Here is a 22769-nt window from a genome sequence, read left to right as displayed (position 1 = left end):
GTGCCCCCCACCCCCACAGTCCAAGCAAATGAATAGATGGTTAATGAGTTTGCTGATCATGGAGCATCGATATCCAAGTGTGGATGAATGACATCTTTATTCACAAAAGTACAATATCTCAAGCTTTACATTTCATGACACATAAATGCAACTGGCAACAATTTCAGCCTCTCTCCAGAGGCCCCACATCTCTTCTCCTTTATTTAGCCATCAAAAATCACTTTCAAATGATGGATTTTTTTCAAACACATTGTTAGTGGAGTCACCATTATCCCATTTTCCAATCATCCTTTATTGCATGTCATATGTAAACTGAGCTCAGTCTTTCCAGTCATAACTATAAAACCACTGGGAATTTTCCTGTTTTCTACCAAAGCAATTACTGTCTTTGTTAGGCTGAGCAGAAAACTGCACATTGGCCATGTGCTGAGGAGGGGGCAGAAGTAGTGACATCCTCTTCTCAACAGGAAGCACAGAGTGTTATGGGAAATATTGGCTTTATGTGGGCTCTGACAACAATAACTAATTTATCTGCAATTTCCCTGCAAAATATCACAATGACTTCTTTTTTCAGGTATGTTCACAAACATTGAAAACCTGTTGTATTTTATTTCATTATCGAGTGACGGTGTTAAAGGAGCAGGATGAGGAGAATGTATTTATTTGCTCAAACTAAGCTGGCAGGTGACTAGATTAGCAGATTTCCTTTCGCTCGCCCAGAGCAGCTTTGTGAAACTTGTCCTCACAATCCTAAGTGTTCCAGGAAGCAGCGTTGGCTGTCCCCTGCCTAATCCTTCTTTTGTTTTCTCTCTCTCTCTCTCTCCCTCCCTCTCTCCCTCTCTCTCTCTCTCTCTCTCTCTCTCTCCTTTAGTCATTCTCTATCATACAATCTATGTTGGTTTTTGAAAAGATAATTAGGCACTGTGTCAGTCAGATGCTCGATTGCTTGGATTCACCCGACACACCATCCAGTACGAGGGCAGGGATCACTCGCTGCACTGTGGCATGGCTCCAGCTGTGTTTCCGTTCGATGAGAGCAGATGTGGCGGGAACAAGATAGAAGTGCCGCTTGCCTTCATGGAATGAGGCAACTGCATGTCCAGATCACTTATTAGCTTGTTGTCTTCCTATTTATTTTCTGACGATTCTTGCAAAATGTAGCCACACGTATCTCCTGTGGGATGTTTGGAGTTTTTTGTACACTTGCGAGGTGTCTTTGTTTGTCTTTTGCTTGGCCATCATGTCCTTGTCCCGTGGTGTATTTTTGCAGATATGCAACAACTATTTCACAGAAGCCAGAACAAAACACCAAAATGAAGAGTAAGATGAAGCTCCACAAACAAGTCTGTTCCTTACTCGACTTTAACATTAAGTACAATTACTGTACATTTTAACAGTCAGATTTCTTCTCTTAAAGTCAGTTTAATTTCTGCCTTGCTGTATACTTCACATACCATCAATGAAAAGACAGAGAGCAAAAGGAAAATAGAAAGGAAAACAACAACAATGTGTCCCTGGTGGAAACTTAATGAAGTGTTTACATTGACTGGGACAAATTAAAATGTAATCCCCAAGTCAGTTGTAGGTGATCCATTAGATTCAAGCTCCGTGAGAGGACGGCTCACCCTGCCGCACTTTGAGAAGTCAAGTCCATGAGATATTTGGACCAGAGGAGTTGCTTTTATCAAATCTCTTGCAGCGAGTAACCACTAATGCTTCACTGATTTAATCTTATTCACCCTGATTACGGTACTACGACTTTAGCAACAACATTGCTTGGAACTGATTTAATCTACATTTGGTGTTTGATAGTATTTATTTATTTTTTTTAACAGCTGAAACTTGAGCGATTGGTGGTGTGTGTGGACTTATTCACAAAGAGAATTAATTTCAGAAAGACGATTGTTGGTGTCAAGAATTTAACAGACGATGTGTCATCGGTTGAGGGTCTCGCCATAGACGAAGACTGAAAGTTAGCTGCTTGTTTATATAACAAGGGAGGTGCAGACAACCACATTGACATTAATCACAAAATGACTGGGTGTCAGTGTCTTAATCCCACAGAACTTCTAATATGTTGACAGACCAGGAGTTTTCAAAGACACGCTAGTGTCGGCATTGACCACCAACTAACAACCTACACATGCAGGAAGTACATATTATCATTCTAATTATGAATATAAATAAATTCTAGTCTGAAAATATTTTTGAAAAAACTTTCTTTTTTTAAATTTAAAAACTGCTGATCGAAAGAAAACCTCTCCAGTGTTTTTTTTGTTTTGTTTTTTTTTATATTGAGAGAGGAATGTTGGTCCCACAGTGGACTCTTAAATACACACTTGGGCACCAGCCTGTGGTCCAGGCTCCAAAATATCACATTTAGAATAAAGTCCCTTGTCAGAAAGAAAAGCTCTCTGGTTATTTTTCTTCTGTCTCACTGTGTCAAACATGTTCAGTAAGAATGGGAATGTTTTCATTGTGCCATCAACAGCTTTCAAAACAATGGTCAACCATTAAATGAATAAAGCCCCATATATTCAAAAGTGCTTCTTGAATGTTGTTGAGACTTTTTGGCTGCTTGTCTGCGTTCGTATGGCTGTAATTTGTAAAACATCCACCGACTGTATGTGAAATGAGCTGGGGCTGGAGCCAGTCCAGCAGAATGTGTTCAAAGGTCACAAAGCCATCATAAGGCAAATACGGAAAGATGGAATATCACTCTCACATTCCCTTTTGTACAGAATTAATAGTCATCATTGTACCTCCAAAACACGTCATTCGACTGTAGGAGGAAACTAGAGTACCTGGAGACCAAAAAGACCCCCAAGCCCAGAATTGAACCAGCGATATTCTCAATCTGAGACCAGAGCACTATCCTTTTTGACGAGAGGCTCCTGCCTCTGGACCTGCTGTCAATCTTACGAAACAAATCACACTTGTCTTTGGAATTATCCACAGTATACCTCAAGTATACATTATACACTTGTTTTTCAACAGCTTGTTAGACCAGTCTGATGCACAAACTCTGACACCGAAAAATCCCCTAAATACAAAACCCCTGCCGTGCTTGGAGCTACGGCTTTAGGTAGGGAAGCTTGACAATAGACGGCTTGTCCTGGCTCGGCCAACTGAGTGCGACACATGAGTTGGGATCGTGTGTACACGCATGAATGCCTACATTGGTGTGTCTGGAGGGGTATTGAAGGTAGTTCACTACCCACACCCCCACCCACGGTCATCAACCCCATCCCAGAAAGGGTGAGTCACCGACTGTTTATTCACAGGATCCCTCCTTGTGTTCCATTGACACTTTTTTCCACTCACTCCTCAGTGGAGGAGATGAACATGCTCTCCCTCGCAGGGCTTCAACTTCCAACGCCAACCCCCAACTTCATGACCGACCTGCAGCTCTCGTCTTTTACAGTCTCTTGATTTCAGGGCTAACCCCTGCGCGAACATGAATCTGCCATGAGACAGAAAAACGGTCTTGTCTGTAAACTTCCCACACGGCGGTTCTAAACCCTGGACTGGCTTCTTGACCTGGTGATAGTGCTCACCAAAAGTTTTTTGGGTTGCTCTACTTCCAGCTGTGCCTCCCGCCCCCATCTCACTTCTAATGGAACAAGAACTATTAATGAGGCCTGGAAACCAGAAGTCTGTCTCTATCCAACCGTGATGCAGGCCTGACTGACACCCCCCCCCCCCCCCCCCCCCCTTCTCCTTTTCATTTTGTTAGTCCTCCATATTCCTATTTTGCCTCCTTGGCTACCCCATCTGTACTTTTGCTGTGCATTACAGCCAGGTTTGATTTTCCTTTCCACATGTGTTTCCCTTCATGATGGCTACCTCCTGCTCTGCGTCCTTTCGTGCCTCCCCCTCCTTTCACTCTGTACTTCCTCTCCTTATCCGCTCATCTTCATTCACCTCTGTCTGCCTTATCGTCTGTAGCCTCTTCTTCCTCCTTGCTTCCCATTTCCCGTTCGGCCACTTCAATCTCTCTTCATCTATCTACTCCCACTGCTTCTCTCGACTGTGTGAGGGGAGAAACACTGAGAAACTCACACTTCAGGAGAACAATGCGCTCTGAAAGAAATGAGTCAAAATATCCCACACTCCCAATTATCAAGCTGTTACCATTGTGCAACTGATTCATACTTTCCATTGACTATTACAGTCATGACAGGTTGAGTTAGGATTTATGACTTGAGAAGAGATGCTCCGGAACAGTACAATCAACAGACCAAAGCACAAGTTCAGGTTTGTATTCCCCTGCTTAACCTAGTTTGCCAAAAGGTGTGTCAGTTTTCCTTTCAGCGCAGACTTATTAAATTTCGTCATAAAGATTTGCAGGCTGATCTGTGTTGACGTCAGTGGGTGGGTTGCAATCTGTGCAAGGATGTCAGTCTGTGAACACATGAACCTGTTCAATCCTGTCGGTCTCGATTGTGTTGCATTGCTGCATTGTTTGCATTCACAAAGTGTATAGCATCCATTTGGGTCAACTTGCATCTAAAATGTTGTCTACGTATCGAGTGGACTTTTGTTATATATTAAATTTTTTTGCTTGAGGACTCGTAGTGCTGTGTACCTGATCTGTCACATTCACCCATTCACACAATCAGAGACGCACAAATGTAACAATATATAAGGTCGGGGTTAGATGGGGCATTGAACCATCAACCTTGTGACTGGGAGACAAAACACCATGCATAATATATCTATAATAATTTTGAAACAGTGATGGGATGGCAACCTTTTACTGAGGCTTCTTATGCTTATTGAGCATAAATGATCTTCAGGACTCACAGCAATACAAGTAAAGACACACACACACACACACACACACACACACACACATCCACAGTTGTGGCTATGTGCCCCTGCCCTGTCCATTGTTTCCACCTCCGCTTTGGACGGGGCTGTTTCTTTATCTCTCTCCCTGGAGAAGAAGTTTAGCCCTGAGAATGGGATCATACACTCCACCTCCTGTTTACCTCACTCTCTTGTACAGTTATGCCCCCCCCCACCCCCCCCACCCACCCACACACACACACACACACACACACACACACACACCTACACGCAAAGTGAAATAAAGCAACTGCCAACCCTGATTGTGCAGATAACAGCTCGGTGTGACATACAAGGTCATATTGTTTGTATGAACATGGCACATTCTTCATTTCAGTTTTTTTTTCTTAAATTTTTTACTTCATATTATAACATTATTTACAAACCCTAAAATGTGGCTATTAGGCCTACACATGTTCTATAGGCCATTAACTAACTTATTTAGGTATTTCATCTTTATATACAATTTTTTTAATCTAATGCACAAACTATGAGCCAATACTGTGATGTATAACACAGAACTGAGCCTTTATCACATGGTTACTGAAGCTCTTCATACCCCCCTTTCAACATTTAGTCATATTTATAATTTTGAGGCTTTACATGCCACTCTTTCTCAAAACACTTTGAAAAGTAAATTTGTCAAGGCATCCAAAATTCTACTTGATATACCAATAGTTTTGTGGTGTCGTTTTAAGATAACAGTTTTTTTGTGTAAACCATCATTGCTAATAGTTCTTGCATCATTTTGCAGTATAGCGCTTATTTATGAGTTGTTGTTTTTTGTTTTTTTAATGTTCAACTTCATTCTTTCACACACTAATTTGTAATTGATGGCACAGGTGTAGATTTTTTTTTGATTTTGAGTTTCAAGCATATTTTGTTGCATGACTAACCCTTTTTTTATTTATTTTAAATCTGTGAACTGCACTCCATTTGACTTATTAAAATAACCACCTGGATATGTCAAAGCTACTCAACAAACACTCTTGTGTAACAAAGCTGATCCTTTTGTCAGTGGATGAATACATAACAATATATTATCAAGACTCTGGCAGGTGGACGTGCAGCAACAAGAATAAACCACATGTTACACAGACCGAGCGACAAGTCATGGCTAAGTAAAGATAAAGCAGCTGGTGACCAGACATACCAGCTTGATATACTCCCTGACGCTCATAGTACCTATAATAACTTTATCTACTACAACCATACTGCTGTAAAGGAAATGTTTACTGCTTTCAGAAGTACAGACATTCAGCATTATGTATCGGTTCTGCTTTATAACCCCCCCCCTCTTTCTCTGTCCCCACCTCCTAATTTGCATTGCAGCGGAACAGCTTTGCATGCCTGACTGTGCCTGGTGTTTTCTAGCTGTTAGTGGTGTGCCGCTGGAGAAGCTCGTAGTCCCCCGCGAGGACATTTGATTATTCAAAGCACACACTGCTGCTCAGAGTACAGTGATAGGGTGTTTATTAGGGGGGGAGAGAGTGAGAGAAAAGTAGCTGAAGCTTTTAAGACTTAAGCGTTTGATAAAAAAAAAAAAAAAGGGAGCAGTTTTCTGCATATGATGCACAAAAGAGTAAATCTGTTGAACAATTTAATTGCAAGTGTTGATGAAGTTTCAACTAACTTGCGTGACACGTCATTTATTGCAATATCAACATTTGCAACATATACGTGGCAAGTTAACTGGACTGCAATAAATAATGATTTTATGCTCTGGGTATTTGTGCTTTGTATGTCAATATATTTGACCAATCAGATGGCGCTCTACCGCCTTGGTATAGGAATGACAACATACACGATGGCAACAACCTGAAAGTCAGAAGCAAAAAACAAGGGGATAAAAAAGCCAATAACAATAAAGTCAACAACTGCTCTGCTTGTGAAATGCTGCTAGTGGTTGCTGTAAAAGCACAAATAATGGGCGAAAATAAAGAAAAACATCTGGGCGCTGTTGCATCTGGTTGAAATTGGGTGGCAGAAGAGAAAAATCCTTATTGAGTACAAGACCCGACAGATATGTTATTGTCATATACTTGAATGTATATTGCAAGTTACATCATGATAAAAGCTCCCGTATGAAGAGGCAAATATTGTTACAAAGCAGTTATTATCATTAGTGATGAGATTATGCTGTGATTTGTTTTCTGTCACTAAGAAGATATAATGAGCTAATAAAAGGACAATCTGATGATCTTCTAGGTTTTGTTTACAGTTATTTTCACTTTCAATTTCAACAGAAAGTACATAAACATCGCAAGTTGTTCATATGTTCTAATTACTGAAAGCTTAATGGCTCTCAGTTAACTATGCTCTCAAATATAGGAGAATCTTTTGGAAAGGCGTATTATATATCAAGTGGACATTATTTATAAAACTTCTAAATTAACAGAGGTATGAAGTGGAAATTTTCCCTGATATGACTTTTGCTTCCTGTGTTTTCAAGGGTCCATTCAGCCGCTCAGATCCTGCATTCCTTTGCTTGTTCTGAGCAAAGGAGCCCTTATGATACTAATCCAGCGATTAGTAATGGTAAAAACGGTTTTTGTGCCGTAATCCAATTTGGAGCTGCAGAGTAGCTCTGAGCTGCATTTAGTGCCATTTAACCATGAGGAGTATTTGTGCCAGCCTGTTGGAGAAGCTTTCTCCTTGTCAGTGAAACAGATGACTGTGTTTCTTTTCCCCAAGAAAAGTACACAGTGAAAATAAAGGGTACATTAACACATCTAAGCACTTACACAAGCACATTTATATACTCACTATTTAGTCTGTTGGTACCACAGGCAATGCCTTTATGAATTAGATGAAACCGGCACTGTGTGTTCACATCTGAAGTGAAGCTGGAGTTTAGTTCTAATGATCAGGAATTTCAAGTGAGGCAGAAAGTGCAGTGAAAAGCGTGATCTCATGGGAAAACAGGGAGAGCTACTGTAAGTCACCTCGGGGCTTGAAACGATTAGCTGTTCTAATATTGGGTGTTGGGTGAAAAGTGTCTTGAAGAGTGTGCGCCTGGGAAAGCAGCAGACAATGGGGTCAGTGTGAGGGTTGACAGGATGGGTTTGGTTGGTCTGGCTCACAAATGCAGCGTGCGTTAGCGGGGCTCTATTTCTCGAGACACTCTTGAGGGGAACGAGCAAAACCCGCAGTCTTGCCTCAGTGGATAAGCAAGCGAGGCCGATGCTGACTGTATCGCCATTTCACTCTTCAGTATTGACCAACTACTTCAACGTTGGATTTTGCACTGTTTATGTTTTCAGAGCGTGAAAAGACAGGATAGCCATCATTGTAAGAAACCTCGACGAAATAAACCGGCTCGCCGTAGTATGTGCTGCATGAAAAATCAAGGTTTTCTGGAAAGATGCAGACTTTTCTTCTTCTACCACATCTTCAAGAAAGTGTCCTCAAGAAACTGCTTGTGCGTTTGGGAGTTGACTTCCTCAAATTCTCATCTCAGCAGTTCATAAAGCCTTTAAATGATCTTTTTTTCAGATATCTCCTGATACAATCTTTAACTACTTATTATGGCCGCACCTTGCAGCTCTGAACAGTCCAGGCAGGTTTCAGCACTGGAGGATAAAGGTTCCTGGTAGCTTCGCGTTTGATTCTCCTCCACTTTTTTTTTTTTTTTATAAACAAGTGAGGGTTCTTATCAATATCTTGTCAGTTTGCGTGGCTTCTCTCTGGAAGGCTTGTTATGACAGTTCAGTCTGTTCGATCTCTTATCTTATTATCTTTTCAATTTGTTAATAATCATGCACACCTGATACAGTGTTATAATCTACTTCGAACAGACACTCTCACATTACACTAATGCACATCATGGTATGTTTAAATCAAATGTGCATTCAAGTGTATAGGAGTTGGAGTGACTTGGAAGACTTTAAACATAAATGGTTAAATGGTTGAAATATGACTGTGAATGCAGGATACAGGTTATGCAAATGCTAACAGCTGTTTCTTGGAAGTGCCAAACCTTTTTTCCTAAATTGAAATCTAATCAGAGAGGAGATGTATTGCGCATTAAAGCTTACATGTCCATATTGCCAGTGCACCTTTTGAAAACAATGGAGTTGCATTAAACACATAAGACTTGGTTGACATGTTTGTCTACATATTTCTATCCTAATATAAATTGACCCAAATATATGAATGAAACCATCACACTTTACCAAGATGTAGATGGAACAAAATCAAATTCCACATGGTACTCGTGCTAATTGCTGTTTATTTACTTTCTTGCGATTCCAGCAGTTATGCAGAATACGGAAAACAGGTTACAGTTGATCAGGCTTTGATTCCAGTTGAACTGCAACAACTCATTTGTGCAAAAATAACACTTTGCACGTGGCTATAGTTGAGTATGTAGCCTGCAGCGTTTTCTCTGCTCTCGTCTCTTAGTAAGGAAATAACGCCGTGCAACACATGGGGACAAGAAAGAGCGGAAATAAACAGCATGTGCAGAGGAGAGGGGACGCACACACACAAGAAGAGGGAATGACTCAGAGTGCAGTGATGTGGCCTATTCTTCGCCTCAGCGTGCAGCTTTGAGAGATTGTGTGCCCGGGACACTCTTGGCACATAGAGAATGTGCTAACACTCTTCTCATGGCCCATTGTGAATGTGGTTTCTCTTTAAGGTCTTAAGTTAAAGGTCTGCAATTCAGTGTGCAGGAAATAAAGATCAAATAAGTTGCCTTTTCATATACAATAATATCACTGGAATAAAATTAGTTATTGACAAGTTCCATCACCTATGTGATTATTGTTTTCTGTTGTTCTGTTATCATTGAAGGCATCACTGTAATTCCAGGGACTTTTCCTGTTTTCAGATTGTCACTTTGAATGAAGACATGAATGATCCAGTTGAAAGCAACTTTAACAATTCATTTGCCTTTTTGTTTCATTAAAAGTCAGCTGTTTTTTAGTTTCTTCATCTTAAATGTGATGAAGTTGACTAACCTCTGAGCTGTAAATTAAGTGAATGATTGCTACCGGGGAGCTTTTCTTCTTTTTCACCATGTATTGGGGGGGATCTACTGCAGCACATCAACACACACAGTCTTGTTTTTATCAGTGATCTCTCAGCCTCACAGTGATTAAAGATTCTTCACCAGCAGACCAGACACAAGAAAGGCAGGGCTGTTGAAGTCAAGCCAGATAAAGATTAGGTAAGCTAATGAAAGATAAATAAATCGTAATGTTTGGGATGGCATTTAGATGGGTTGGGCCTCACACGCAGGCCTGACACTGATACACGGGTCTTAAATTTGGGTGCTCTTAATGGATTCATTTATTAATTTTAATTTGTTATCTTTACAACCTGTTCTAAAAGTTTTAAACTTCACATTTTCAACATGTCTTCTTGGAAAGACTGGAGGAAAGACAATGGATGCTGGATAGAGTTACAAGCGCCTATGTGACTTCATATGGCACGTGCCCCAATGATAAAGTCACACCATCAACTGATTTATTGTAAAACTAAAGGCTTTAAGCTGCTGGGATGTTTCGCTAAACATATTTTTCTCTGCTCACTTAATTATCTGAACATTTAAAAATGTTTTTAACATAGTAAACTGAAATAGTCATTTTCATTATTAGTTAAAAAAAAACAACCAAAAAACATTGAACATCGGAGTGAATCTCTTTCCATTCAAGTTATTTATTTTGGATTCATCTTTATTCTTTCCACTTTGTCCCTGTTCCTCTCTTATGAAGGCCTGGTTTGTGTCCCGTCACCTGTCGGGAATTGGTAATTTGTTCATTGCGCACAAAGTGGACTGATTCCAATGTTCCTATCAGCTGAGGAGGAGGGGGGACTCTCTCTCTCTCTCTCTCTCTCTCTCTCTCTCTCTCTCTCTCTCTCTCTCTCTCTCTCTATCTCCCATGCCTGGTTGCGGCTCTCGTGTTACCTTTCTGTCCCTGCTGATGCTTGGAGCAGAATGAGGTGCTTTGTCCCTGCACTGCTTCTCAACACTAAGCTGCTTACACACACACACACACACACACACACACACACACACACACACACACACACACACACACACACACACACACACACACACACACACACACACACACACACACACACACACACACACACACACACACACACACACACACACACACACACACACATATTAGGGGACAATGTCCTTTATGTCTGCCTTTTCTATTACATTTTCCAATGGAAAACCATTGGAGCTTGTTCTACTTTTCCACTTTCTCTTGAAAACCAGTTTTGTTTGTGCAGTGAATAAACACTTTATTTTCAAGACACAGCCGTTTATTGTTCTTTGAACCTGTATGACCAGTTTCGTTTTGCAATGCTGCTTCCAAGGATTGTTTGTATTGTGCTGGAAACATGTCAAATATACTATGCTTTTGTCAGATTACTTCTTGGCGTCATTTGTTGGATTTTTTTTTTCCCCCCACTGTGATATTACAGGTGTGTGTGTGTGTGTGTGTGTGTGTGTGTGTGTGTGTGTGTGTGTGTGTGTGTGTGTGTGTGTGTGTGTGTGTGTGTGTGTGTGTGTGTGTGTGTGTGTGTGTGTGTGTGTGAAAGACCAGGATTTACACTCCTCCCTCAGTCTCTCTAGTTTATGCAGTTATCTGTGGTATGTAGATCCGAGCAGATCAGGAATTTAAACCTGATTATGCCTCTGGTCTGCAGTATGATACTCATGCACACTCAAATCCCTGAGTCAGTAGAAAACATATGGTTTGCAGTGCAACACATTAGTTTGATCATCAGGAAGAAGGCTCAAAACGGTACCTTTGTTCATGAGCGAAACAAGACGCAGTGCTTTTGAAATGCTTGCAGACAGACTGGCAATGCATGCTTGAGGTGCTTCTCATTTTGTCATGATGAATAGATCAATTCAGCTTGCAAGACATATAAAGGTGCATCATACAAGTTGAATTTCATTAATGATGCTTCGTCTGTTATGGCTACTCTTAACAACACAAATGTTACGTAACAAGAAATAATCATTAAAAAGATCCAAATTTAACGCATTTTTAATAAAATTGATTTTTAATACACTGTATTTCTGTTTCTCATGACTCAAAAGTTAATCTAAAGAAAAAAAGTGATTTAACTATTACTGTTTGAACTTTTTAATTATACTCTATTTTTAGAGAAACGCCTGTCTGTTTACATCTATGTTTACACAGAAAATAGCAGTCAGTTATCATTCATGTGCTTCCGAATGGTATTTATAGCATTGTTCATGTTGTACTTGCCACTAACCTGCAAGTCGCAAACTGTAGAGATCCTGGTGGCTCCCTAAAGTTTTTCAACATCTTTATCAATATTCTTTTTCTTTTGCTCTGCCAACAGCAGCTTGTACGCGCACCTGTGTACCTTCTTTACTACTGCATATTCCGCCATGCTTGCATATACAGAAACTCCTCCTTCAGATCAATGTTCCCTTTTTGAAAACCAACTATTTTGAGCATTATCACATAAATAAAGTCATCTTTGTCTCCTCCAATGTGTGTGTATTATTTTACACATAGGATACAGGAACCAGATTGAATCCAGGAAGAAGGAACTTCTTTCAACCTGGCCTTTAATCTCAGCAAATATCCCGATATTGTAAACAGTTTCACGTTATTTCTGCTGATAAACTCGGCTTGTGTTGAACCTGTTGGTGCGTCCTCACCTCTGTGGTTGTTCCTGTGTACGATGGGAATTGTCACTGATAAGCAGATGAATAGTGGTGGCATAACAGTAAGAATAAGAACATTTACTTGTGATTAGACTGCAGATCAGTAAACAGCTTTCATTCAAGGGGTTAATTAAAGACATTGTGATCATGACATGGTTTACGTAGCTGCCTCTTTCTGACTCATTCTCATTTTGTTATCCTTCTTTGTGTCTGCCAAGCCCAGCAGGTGGCTGACGTCATGGGCATTACTTAGTTCCTCATCTTCCTCGGACAGAGCTGTCAATCACTCCTGTGAGCGCAATGTGTTTTGCTTAAAAGACTTGTCTTCCTTTTTTGCATTCTTATTTTATTTTGTTTTCTCCTTATGCCAGCATGGTCCCCATTACAAGTTCTACGGCTGACTGAGACCAAAGCAAGGTCATGGATGACTGAAATAATTCTTGTGCACTCCATATTTATGCCAGTATATGACCTCACTGGGTTTAAAAATAGCATGGAGGGCCAGCAGCGCATTTGTCCTTCTTGCGAACATCATCAACACAAAAGGAAAATTCCTGCACTGTGCCAAGTTGTTGTCAGGAGCTAATGAGGGCAGAACATTGACGTCTTTGCATGGCCGTTGCCATGGTGAGCCCTCATTAAACACCTCATCATTTTTAGAAAGATGGGGCTCACTCGAAGCCTCATGCCTGATGTGCTAATGAAGATAAAGTTGCTATGAGTTGTGTGTAATTGACTTAAAAGTAGAGATAAGGTGAAGTGAAGCACAGTCTAGGTGTTTCTCAACTCATGATCATCATCGTCATCGTCATCATAGTGGCCATGAAGAATGAGTATGTGTGTGTGGACACGTGCGAGAGGGCGTGTGATTTGTTACACAGTAAGACGTGGATGTTTAAACAATGTCTGCTGCTTGAAGGGATGCAGTGTGTTTCCTCCGGACTATAAAATGGCTGGATAAGGTTCCTGTTGTGATAACCAGCCTCTGTTTCAGAAACACATCAGTGCGGAGGACCATGTACGGCTGTGAAGGTCACGCTGTTTACAGAGCCCGCCGTTGCAGTGTCACACACAGCGCGTCTTTTATTTGAGACACGCCGATTCCTGCTTGCTGAGCGCATGTTATCGCCATCAGACTGGCCCGATTGATTCTGCAGAACTTAAGTGTTTCTCTCGCTGTGTAAACACAAAAGCAGCGCCTGTCATTCTGCTACGTTTCACTTCTGTCGTCCTCCAGCCCAAAGGCATCACTGCAATAAGCAGTTCTTTTAGCCATCGAAACGTCACGTCATCCTATTGATTTAATTACTCAGTTGTATACAAATCAATAACTACTTCAAGGCCAAGTACTGTACTTTGCTTTGTATTGCAATAATGATTTAGTTCATTCACAGATCATATTCTTTATTGCTCATAAGTTAATGACAATCATTTGTGAAGAGGTCTCAAACAGGAAAACACACAGATACCTTTGAACTGCTTTCTTAGTCTGAAGGTCAGTTCCTGTCAGTTTGCTTTTAGAGGAAAGCACCATCAAAGCGTGAATTTTAAAAAATATTTTTTGACAGCAAGTTTTTGTTTTTAAATTGTCTATTACTCTAATGAATGCCCAATAAATGCTAAAAAGCTAAACGACCTGCTTTCGATTGCAATATCTTGTGTTGTGCTGGCAGTACACCAACCTTGGTTAAAACATAACTCATAATGTTGCAGTCCGGTGTCTGACGAGTGTGTTTCTTTTCTCAGAATGCCCCTATTTCTTGTAAACCTTTACAAGACGTCATGAGAAATGGAATAAGTAGAGTTTAAAAGCAATTTGAATTTGATCAAAAGACATGTTCTTTATGCACAGAATGTGACGTCCATGTCAATCAGGATCAGGGGCTACAGGGTGATGGAGGGGTTAAATAGCTGTTCTCACAGTGAGAATGTCCCTGGCTTGAGTTGGATTGGGGAGCTTTCTGAAGTCGAGGTTTGCATGTTCTCCCTGTCGGCAGGTTTGGTCTGGGTTCTCTGGTGACCAGTCACAGTGTTGGAGGCTAATGACTTCCTGTCTCTTTGAGCTGGACATGCGATGAGCGACTGACCCATCCTTCACCAATAGTCAGCCGGGGTCTGCTGCTCTGCAAACCTGGATTCAATAAAGAGTAACAGAAAATACAAGCATAGATGCAGATAGATACAAAGGCCTGCTCACTGAACCTCCACAAGCCTCCAACGAGCACACCCATGATGATACATTATTATTGCTAATGGATCTCATGAACAAAGTCTTAAATTATGAAATTCCACAAGAATTATACATGCACATGTGATCTTACAATTAATACCACAAAGACCACACATTCCTGTGCTATTACAACCTGATAACACTTACATAAAAAACTACTAATAGAACTGACTATTAAATTTGTGAAGATAGACTTAAGTTACTAAATATGGTGTCTAAAATGCCATGGATATGAAGTCAACACATATGTATTTTTAAAGCTTTAAGGAAACAAGTAAACACTTTTCTATGTTAAATGAATAAATAGTCAATTTACTATGTTGAATAAGTTGAGTCTCATCAACAGGTTTAAGAAATGATTCATTTAATCCATACAACCATACTCCATATCGTTTTATCCCATTCGGGGTCAAGGGTCACTGGAGCAAATCCAAGCTTGAGTGTGGGCGAAGGAAGGCCGCCAGTCATCACAGTATCACCAGAATTTGATTTTGAAAGAACTAAGAAAAGCAGAACAAAGTAAAACACTTCACTAAGTGGATTCAGATCAACGTCTGAAATTCTAGTTCGCCTTGACTGTTGATGCGTCTAAATATACTGTGCATATCATCATAAAGTGCAAAGCCATCGCCTTATTGCTTGATCAGATATGGCGTGTTCGTGTGTGTGTTTGTGAAGCCTTCCAGTAGAAGGTGGCTCATGCCGAGCTTCTGCAAGGGAAGTGATGGGCTCTAAAAAGCAGAAGCAACAAGCTTTCTCAGCACGGCAGAAAAAGTCTTTGTGAGCTTCATACATGCAGTGTCTATGTAAAGGCAGTCTATATTTAGATGTGCCACTCACCGGCCGTATGATCGGCCCATAAGTTTTATTTGAAAAACTGACTAATGTTTTCATGAGATAACCTGCTATTGCAGGGTTGAGGAAAGTCACCCATGACTGTTTTTCTTATTTTGGGGGGAAAAATGCAATTTCAATGGCTATCCAATACATTTGTTAAATGGTTTTCAGATTGAATCACACCAACAATACAGAAAGCTCATCTACTACTAGTTTGTATCAAGTGGAAGGAATTCATTTGACAGTTTGCATATTTTTCTCATGATATCTGCATTCCACCCCTTTATACCTTTGGCCTGCCTCATGTGACTACAGGTTGAGTTGGACGACCAGGAAATAAACAAACCAACAGGATACGTGTGTCGAAGAGAGGAAATAGCTGCCAGCACTGCAGCACCACAGTGGTGTTTTCATGTGTCTGTTGAATGCAGTGTTTTTCGAGCTGAAATTTAACTTGCAAAAGCCAGACTCCATAATCAGATTGATTTATTTTCTAAACTGTTTTAAGGATCTACAGGGAGTAATATCACTTATATTCGTATATATTAACATTATACATTAATGTGTGTGTCAGTATTGACTGAGCGGTGCCATCTATAACGTTATTCACGGTAGCAAACACTATCTGAGACTCACATATGGGACCGTTTCAGTTTAAATCTCGTTAACATTGAAAATTCCAAACAGTTTAGCTTTTATTGCAGGTTGTTATGGGAGTCCACAAGTGGACATAATGGTTTGGGTCAGTCTTCTTCTTCCTCATGGAGAAAAAAAACTATACTGATACATTGAAGTGAATAATTCAATTCTTTTATTAAATACAATGTGACTACTACTTTTAAAAAGTCAATACAAAGCTTACTTATGTTAAGTGTATTTTATTTTCATTTCAGTCATTGACAGACAAACAAAACAAAAGTTTGCAAAGTTACGGATTTGAACTTGTGTGATCTGGTCCCTTGCAACGTACAATGAATTTACAATATGAGTAAAAACATAAACCACACTGCAAAATGACTGAAAGTCTGAGAGGCCATAACACTATAATACTATGTCTCAATTTCTCTGTATTAATATAATATGCCTAAGTTGTTTCATAAGCTGACCCCATTTACAGAAATGCAGCATTCCATGAATTTGGTCCTAAATCTGACTCTGAATGTCTGTGAACTTTTCTCCAGTGTAGCTGGTGCATTTATCCAAATTAACATGCATCAGAAAGTGTGCACATTTCGCATATTTTACATGCTTGTTGCCTTGTTTCAATACCATCTGAAATAAAACAACACTAAAAGAAAAGAGTGTTAATAATAAATGTTGGATAGTTTGGAAAAAAAAGCACCAAACAGGAGGATTAAAAAAAAACTGTGAAACAATGGCAGGAGATGAGATGGAGAAAAGCTAGTTTATAATTCATTTCACACATAATGGCTTCATTGGCCCGGAGAGGTGCAGGAATAGTACAGGCAACGCCAGGTAACCCGAGACCTGCTGGCTCAAAGAAAGGAGCTGGAGACCCAGCCCATCTCCAGGCGAACCACACTACCCCATACTACTGTCTATATGACATTACAAGTCTTTGTTTGCTGACTGTACACACATATATACATGTACACTCGATCTCTTTTAACAATACTTACCTTTACCCCCACAGCCACACGTACAGTGTACACACTAATGTATAGAGGCAGTTATATAATCACTAAACCAACTGTGTAATTTTTCATCAAACTGACTCACAGATAGAAGTAATGAGGATCTTTTGTGCGTTTTTTACACGCTGTACTTTCACTGAAATCTGGGCCAAGAGGCGAACAGAAGAAGATGGTAATTTCTCCGAGGGAAAAGTGGTTTGGGGAATTTGGATATTGTGCTCTCTGCAGAGCTGTAATGACTTGTGGTCTGCACAGACGTGGCAGCAGCAGTTGTGGTCGGTGCATTGTGTATGTGTTGGACTGGAGGTGCCGGATAATGTGACTCGCTGTGCTTCTTGAGCTGCTCCAGAGACGTTAGTTGCATCAGTTACCGTGTTGGGTTTAAAGCGGAGGGCCCCAACATCAAACAGCAACATTGGGCTTACACAATATTAGAACGAGGGGTTATCTGTGGATTTGGGAGGAGCTCAGAGTCTCCTCTGGTCTGGGCTCTGTGGGTGTAATTACAAATGACTGCAATTTGTCCTCGTCATGGCAGTCAGGTACCACTTCATGTAGTTACTACAAGATTCTGTCCCGTTAGACAACATGTGGGATTTTATGTCCGGAGTGGGGAAAGTTTGGAGTCTCTTCACATTAGTTCAATCTCAGTGCAAGTTAGTGAAAACTTGCACTTACAAGGATATGTGTACATACCTATACATTAGCTGACACTGTGTTTAATGATTGATTTATTCAATAGGTTCAGATTAAGTTTTTTATCTCTTAGTTGGAAGTCAATCGGTGGGGCATGCATTTTATTTTGGACTGTTCGTGTTAATCGGTCATTATTGTATTTTCTAGTTGTCAGAACGTTGCATAGCACCAGTTCTTGAACGTTACAAGCAGATGACAACAAGAAGTAGCAGCAATACCACAGCTCAGATGAATTGCAAACCTGCAGACAGCTCATATGAAGGTAATATAATGTTTATTTATGGGTCAAAGAAATAAATAAAAATAAAAATGTCCCATTACTTCATAATAAATTGTTGATTTATTTGCTTTTATTCTCGCAAACTCGTTATACTGCGAAGCTCAGGAAGTTCAATATTTGGCTTAAAACCTTTGCTTAGTTTGTAGAAAAGCATGCAAATAATACCCTCACATGGAAGATCACTGCATCTCTAAAGAATTGACTGCTTCACTCATTCTAATCTGAAAGTTGTGTATTTACAAGGTGCTGTTGACGCCACCAATTCTACTGGTCATGCAACATTTGAAAAGCATGCCATTTCCCAGCATCTACCTGGAGGTTTTGTTTCTCACGGCTGCTGTGCTGAGCGCGGAGCTTCCAAGCTGATTAATGACACCAGGGCCAATTTACAATCTTACACCCAACAACAATCATATACAGTCAATTTAATTTCCTTTCACCAAGCCACTGGAGTTAATACTCCTGGGATCACCATGCCAGGCAGCAGACCTAACTGTACTGGAAATATCCAACAGACATTTTATTCAAGTGCTCAGAGCCTGTGAAGTCACAGAGTGTGATGTGTGTGTGATACATGTCTTGTGGCAGCACACACATTTACTTTAACTATAAGAGCTACACTTTATGATAGAAAAAAAAACTAAATATGAACAGAAAGCAAAGAAAAAAATCCTTTGTGCCTATGTAGTAGACATTTAGTGGCCTCCAGGACAAGCATAATCGCAGAAAATGTTCGCCAGTGTGTTTTTATTTTTTTGTTCTCAGTATCATCAAAAACATACAGACATATTCAATAAGTGCCAGATACTGCAAGTTGAAGTTAACTTGGAAAAAATGACCAAAGCACTCGCTCGTTGCAGATTTATTGACAATTTTACGGTCATGAAATTTAAAATAAATCCAGTCTATCCACCCACAAGAGGGTTAATGTGAACGTTTTTGCTCCGAGTGGTGAACCGAGTCAAAACATGCAGCTGCCTTTAATTTAACTGAGCTTCATAGCATCATTTAGGCTTTGTTTTTCCTGCTTCGGTTCACATTCACCACTCTCATCAGGGTTATTTCCAAGCCAATGGGCAGAATTCTTTTTTGGTCTTAATAAGAAAAAGACAAAGAAATAGAAATATATTGGGAATACATTCTTCCAACTATGAAGGTTTACTATTTGGAGCTTTTATGGAATTTTCACTATTATTTTTTCATTGTTGCCACTTTGAGTGCTGTACTTTAAAAAAAAGAAAAATGCTTTTTGTGTCTTATTGTTGACTGTGTGGTCAGTAGCAGTAGCCCACTGCTTGGGCGTGGTGGACTGAACTGTGTAGCTTGGCAGCTGTACAAACCGGGCCTGGATTTCAGATGTGGCGATGTGGAGTGCTTGCTGGGAAACTGAGAGACAGACTGTGTGTGTGTGTGTGTGTGTGTGTGTGTGTGTGTGTGTGTGTGTGTGTGTGTGTGTGTGTGTGTGTGTGTGTGTGTGTGTGTGTGTGTGTGTGTGTGTGTGTGTGTCTTGCTGTTTGTAAGGAGGGTGTGACTGTTGGTAAGCGAGGAGGTGTATGCGTGTGTCATTGTTGTCGTTCTAAGGTGGAGGCCGGGGTCCCCCTTCCTGTAAGTTCTCAGCAAACACCCAGATAGTGAATCTTGACTCCACAAGGGGAAAATCAACAACAAAAGAGCAAGGAGTGGGACTGTGATTGTTCATGTCATTGTTCATTTCTTTAAATTTCTCTTTTTGTTCTCACTCAATCTTAATAAAAAAAAAAGAAGAAGAAAAAAGCACATCCATTTGAAAGCTGGTAGATGTCTTCCTCTGGTCCTGGCTGTATACCTGCGGTGTCCTGTGTGGTGTGGCCACTGAAGTGAACCAGACGACATTAACTATTCATGAGAGCAGGGTTTCCCTGTGACAGCCGCCTTTGCTCTGCTGACTTCTGACTGACAATCTCCTCTCTCACAGCTCCAGTCAAGCTTCATGGAAATGCCTTTTGTGTGTTTGTGCGGGCATTGAGATATGACTGATAGGATAAAGTTTCCCCGTTGTCTTGCTTTTCCATATCAGCTGAGGTGCTTGATTTGTGTTCAGCCTGAATTCATCCGGCGTTTCTTGTGTAACAGTGGTTCCTCTGGCGTCAGCACTTATATGTCCCAGAAGCACAGACATATTACCCACCGAATGAGTCCAACTCATCAGATATCATTGCTGGTAATGGGAACTGAGGGGCTGAGGCAGTTTGGAGCAGAGTATGGTGTAAATGTGCATTATATAATGTTCAAGTTATGAAAGGCCAACCAGCACATATATACGCCTCGTGTGTATATCTGTTTTCTCTTTTCTTTAGTGTGATTGTGTCCATCTGTTGTGGAATCATTTTAATTTATTTAACTGACTAATCTCTACTGACTTCAATATGAAGTTGGGATGATCTTTATGTAACTGTCTGGTAATTGGTATATGTTGTTTTTTTCTTTTCTTCAAATTTCTGCCTTCCTCCCCAGATTTTCCTTACTCGAATGTTTTTGAATTAATTTCAGATTTTTTTTTTCTTAGTTAACACCGGGAGGTCCACTGTTCACGTTGTGTTGTGTTACGTGTGTAATATTTAATCTGTATTTATCTTATTGTACTGAGGACAGACTGGCACTAGTGGGTTAGTTTGTTAACTTCAGTATTCCTCCCTCCAACACAACACAGACATCAAGCAAATTACATCACGACATTTATTTCATTTCACTAGCTTATATTTAATAGTCATGAATAAAGATTTATTTATAATTATAACTCACTTGGTCTTTAAAAGATGGGGAGGATGGCAAAAAAAACAAAAACATTCTGAAATGCTAGTAGGAGTATTTGTGAAAATATTTCTGGGAAAAAATACTGAAAATCAACCTGGGTACAACGTTCGATAAGTCGATATCTTTCAAATAATTTTATAAAATAGACTCAATGAGGAGGAGAAATAAGTAGACGTGTTTTTTGTTGCATCGAATGTAAAGCTGTTTGGTTCTAATGATGTTTTTTTCCGTTTATTTGTTTCAGTTCCCGGAGTGCGGCTTTTATGGAATCTACGACAAGATTTTGCTCTTCAAGCATGATACTTCAACCAATAACATCTTACAGCTTGTTAAAGCAGCCAGTGACATTCAAGAGGGAGATCTGGTGGAGGTGGTGCTCTCTGGTGAGTCTCTTCTTCTCATCGCACATCATGCCATATCAGAATCTAAATGAACTTCCTTCCCTATGAAATGAGTCCTTATTTGCATATTTGACTAGAGCTTTTATTTTGCATCGGTCTAATCTGCTCTCATTGTTTCTAACTGTAACATGTGGCAGAATGAAAGGATCTTTTCATCCTGTGTCCATGTTATCAACCTTCTTTACATTCAATCTGATCAGAGCTTGGTTTCTGTGGGGAGGAGTTTAACTTTTCTACCTGCAGGCGAAGGAAGAGCACATCCATCCATGCACACATTCAAACATACTGACAATTCAGTCAGATTCAGTAAACCCAGCAAACGTGTCATTGGATTGTGGCACAAAGTGAGAGTAACTAGAAAGTGAACCATGCAGTGAAAAGGAAAACATTCAATCTCCCCACAAAAAAGATGTAGGCCTGTAAGCAAACCCAGGTCTCCTCACTCACTACGGCAAGCGTAGGAATCACTGGCCCCTCCAAGCCACCTATCATCTTATCCATTCGATCACTTTGTATCCTGCCCTGGAGAGTCGTATGCTTGTTTTGACCACACTGTGCTCCCGTTCCCTCCCCAGCTGCAGCCACTTTTGAAGATTTCCAGATTCGGCCCCACGCACTCAATGTGCACTCCTACCGAGCCCCGGCCTTCTGTGATCACTGCGGGGAGATGCTGTTTGGACTGGTCAGGCAGGGGCTCAAATGCGATGGTGAGAAAAACACAGCACGAACAACAACGTTGTTGTGCTCCACACATTTCCAAGGGAAATGAACTGAAATACTCAACAAATATGTTTGCTCATGCTGCTGCTTCCCCCTGACTCTCTGATCCATGCCGCCCCCTGCAGGATGTGGACTGAACTACCACAAACGGTGTGCCTTCAGCATCCCTAACAACTGCAGCGGGGCTCGGAAGCGGCGTCTGTCCACCACCTCCCTCAGCAGCAGTCAGTCCCTGCGCCTCTCCACCACCGACTCGGTGTCCATCTGCACCGAGGACACCAGCCTCATACGCTCAAACACTCAAATGGTACAAATTCGTCACTCCATGAGGGCACTCCGGTGCATTTGTTCAGTGCACTGTGACTGCACTGAAACAGCCAAAATGATGATCACCTTTATTTTAGCACCTCACAGATGGTTTTATAGTCAGATTTGACATCTTCCGTACGTTTGGATCAAAACCCAAACATAGCAAGTTGAGGCAGGTGTGAAGTTATAAGGTTGCAAGTTACATGATCTGGGTTGCTGAAGGAAATCAAAACAGATTATAGACGTCTGTTCTCCAAAGGTAATTTCCGAGGCGTTCAGATATCCATCTGCAAACTCTTAGCATGGCTGCATTCCTTTTGAA

The 22769-nt window shown here is 40.6% G+C and overlaps 1 protein-coding gene across 2 annotated transcripts in view; it reads left to right on the top strand.

The window, feature by feature from the left end:
* Positions 1–22769, top strand: part of prkd2 (protein kinase D2) — a 35461-nt gene that overhangs the window by 1692 nt on the left and 11000 nt on the right. For both annotated transcript variants that reach the window (XM_080511418.1, XM_080511417.1), the window contains exons 2-4: positions 21262–21400; positions 21994–22125; positions 22264–22445. In XM_080511418.1, coding sequence (XP_080367544.1) covers positions 21262–21400; positions 21994–22125; positions 22264–22445 — 453 coding nt within the window. The remainder of the gene's footprint in view (positions 1–21261; positions 21401–21993; positions 22126–22263; positions 22446–22769) is intronic.

The sequence above is a fragment of the Blennius ocellaris genome (assembly GCF_963422515.1).
Source record: "Blennius ocellaris genome assembly, chromosome: 2".
NCBI classification, from domain to species: Eukaryota; Metazoa; Chordata; class Actinopteri; order Blenniiformes; family Blenniidae; genus Blennius; species Blennius ocellaris.
Note: the sequence above shows the minus strand (reverse complement) of the source record. Positions and strands in the feature narration are given on the sequence as shown.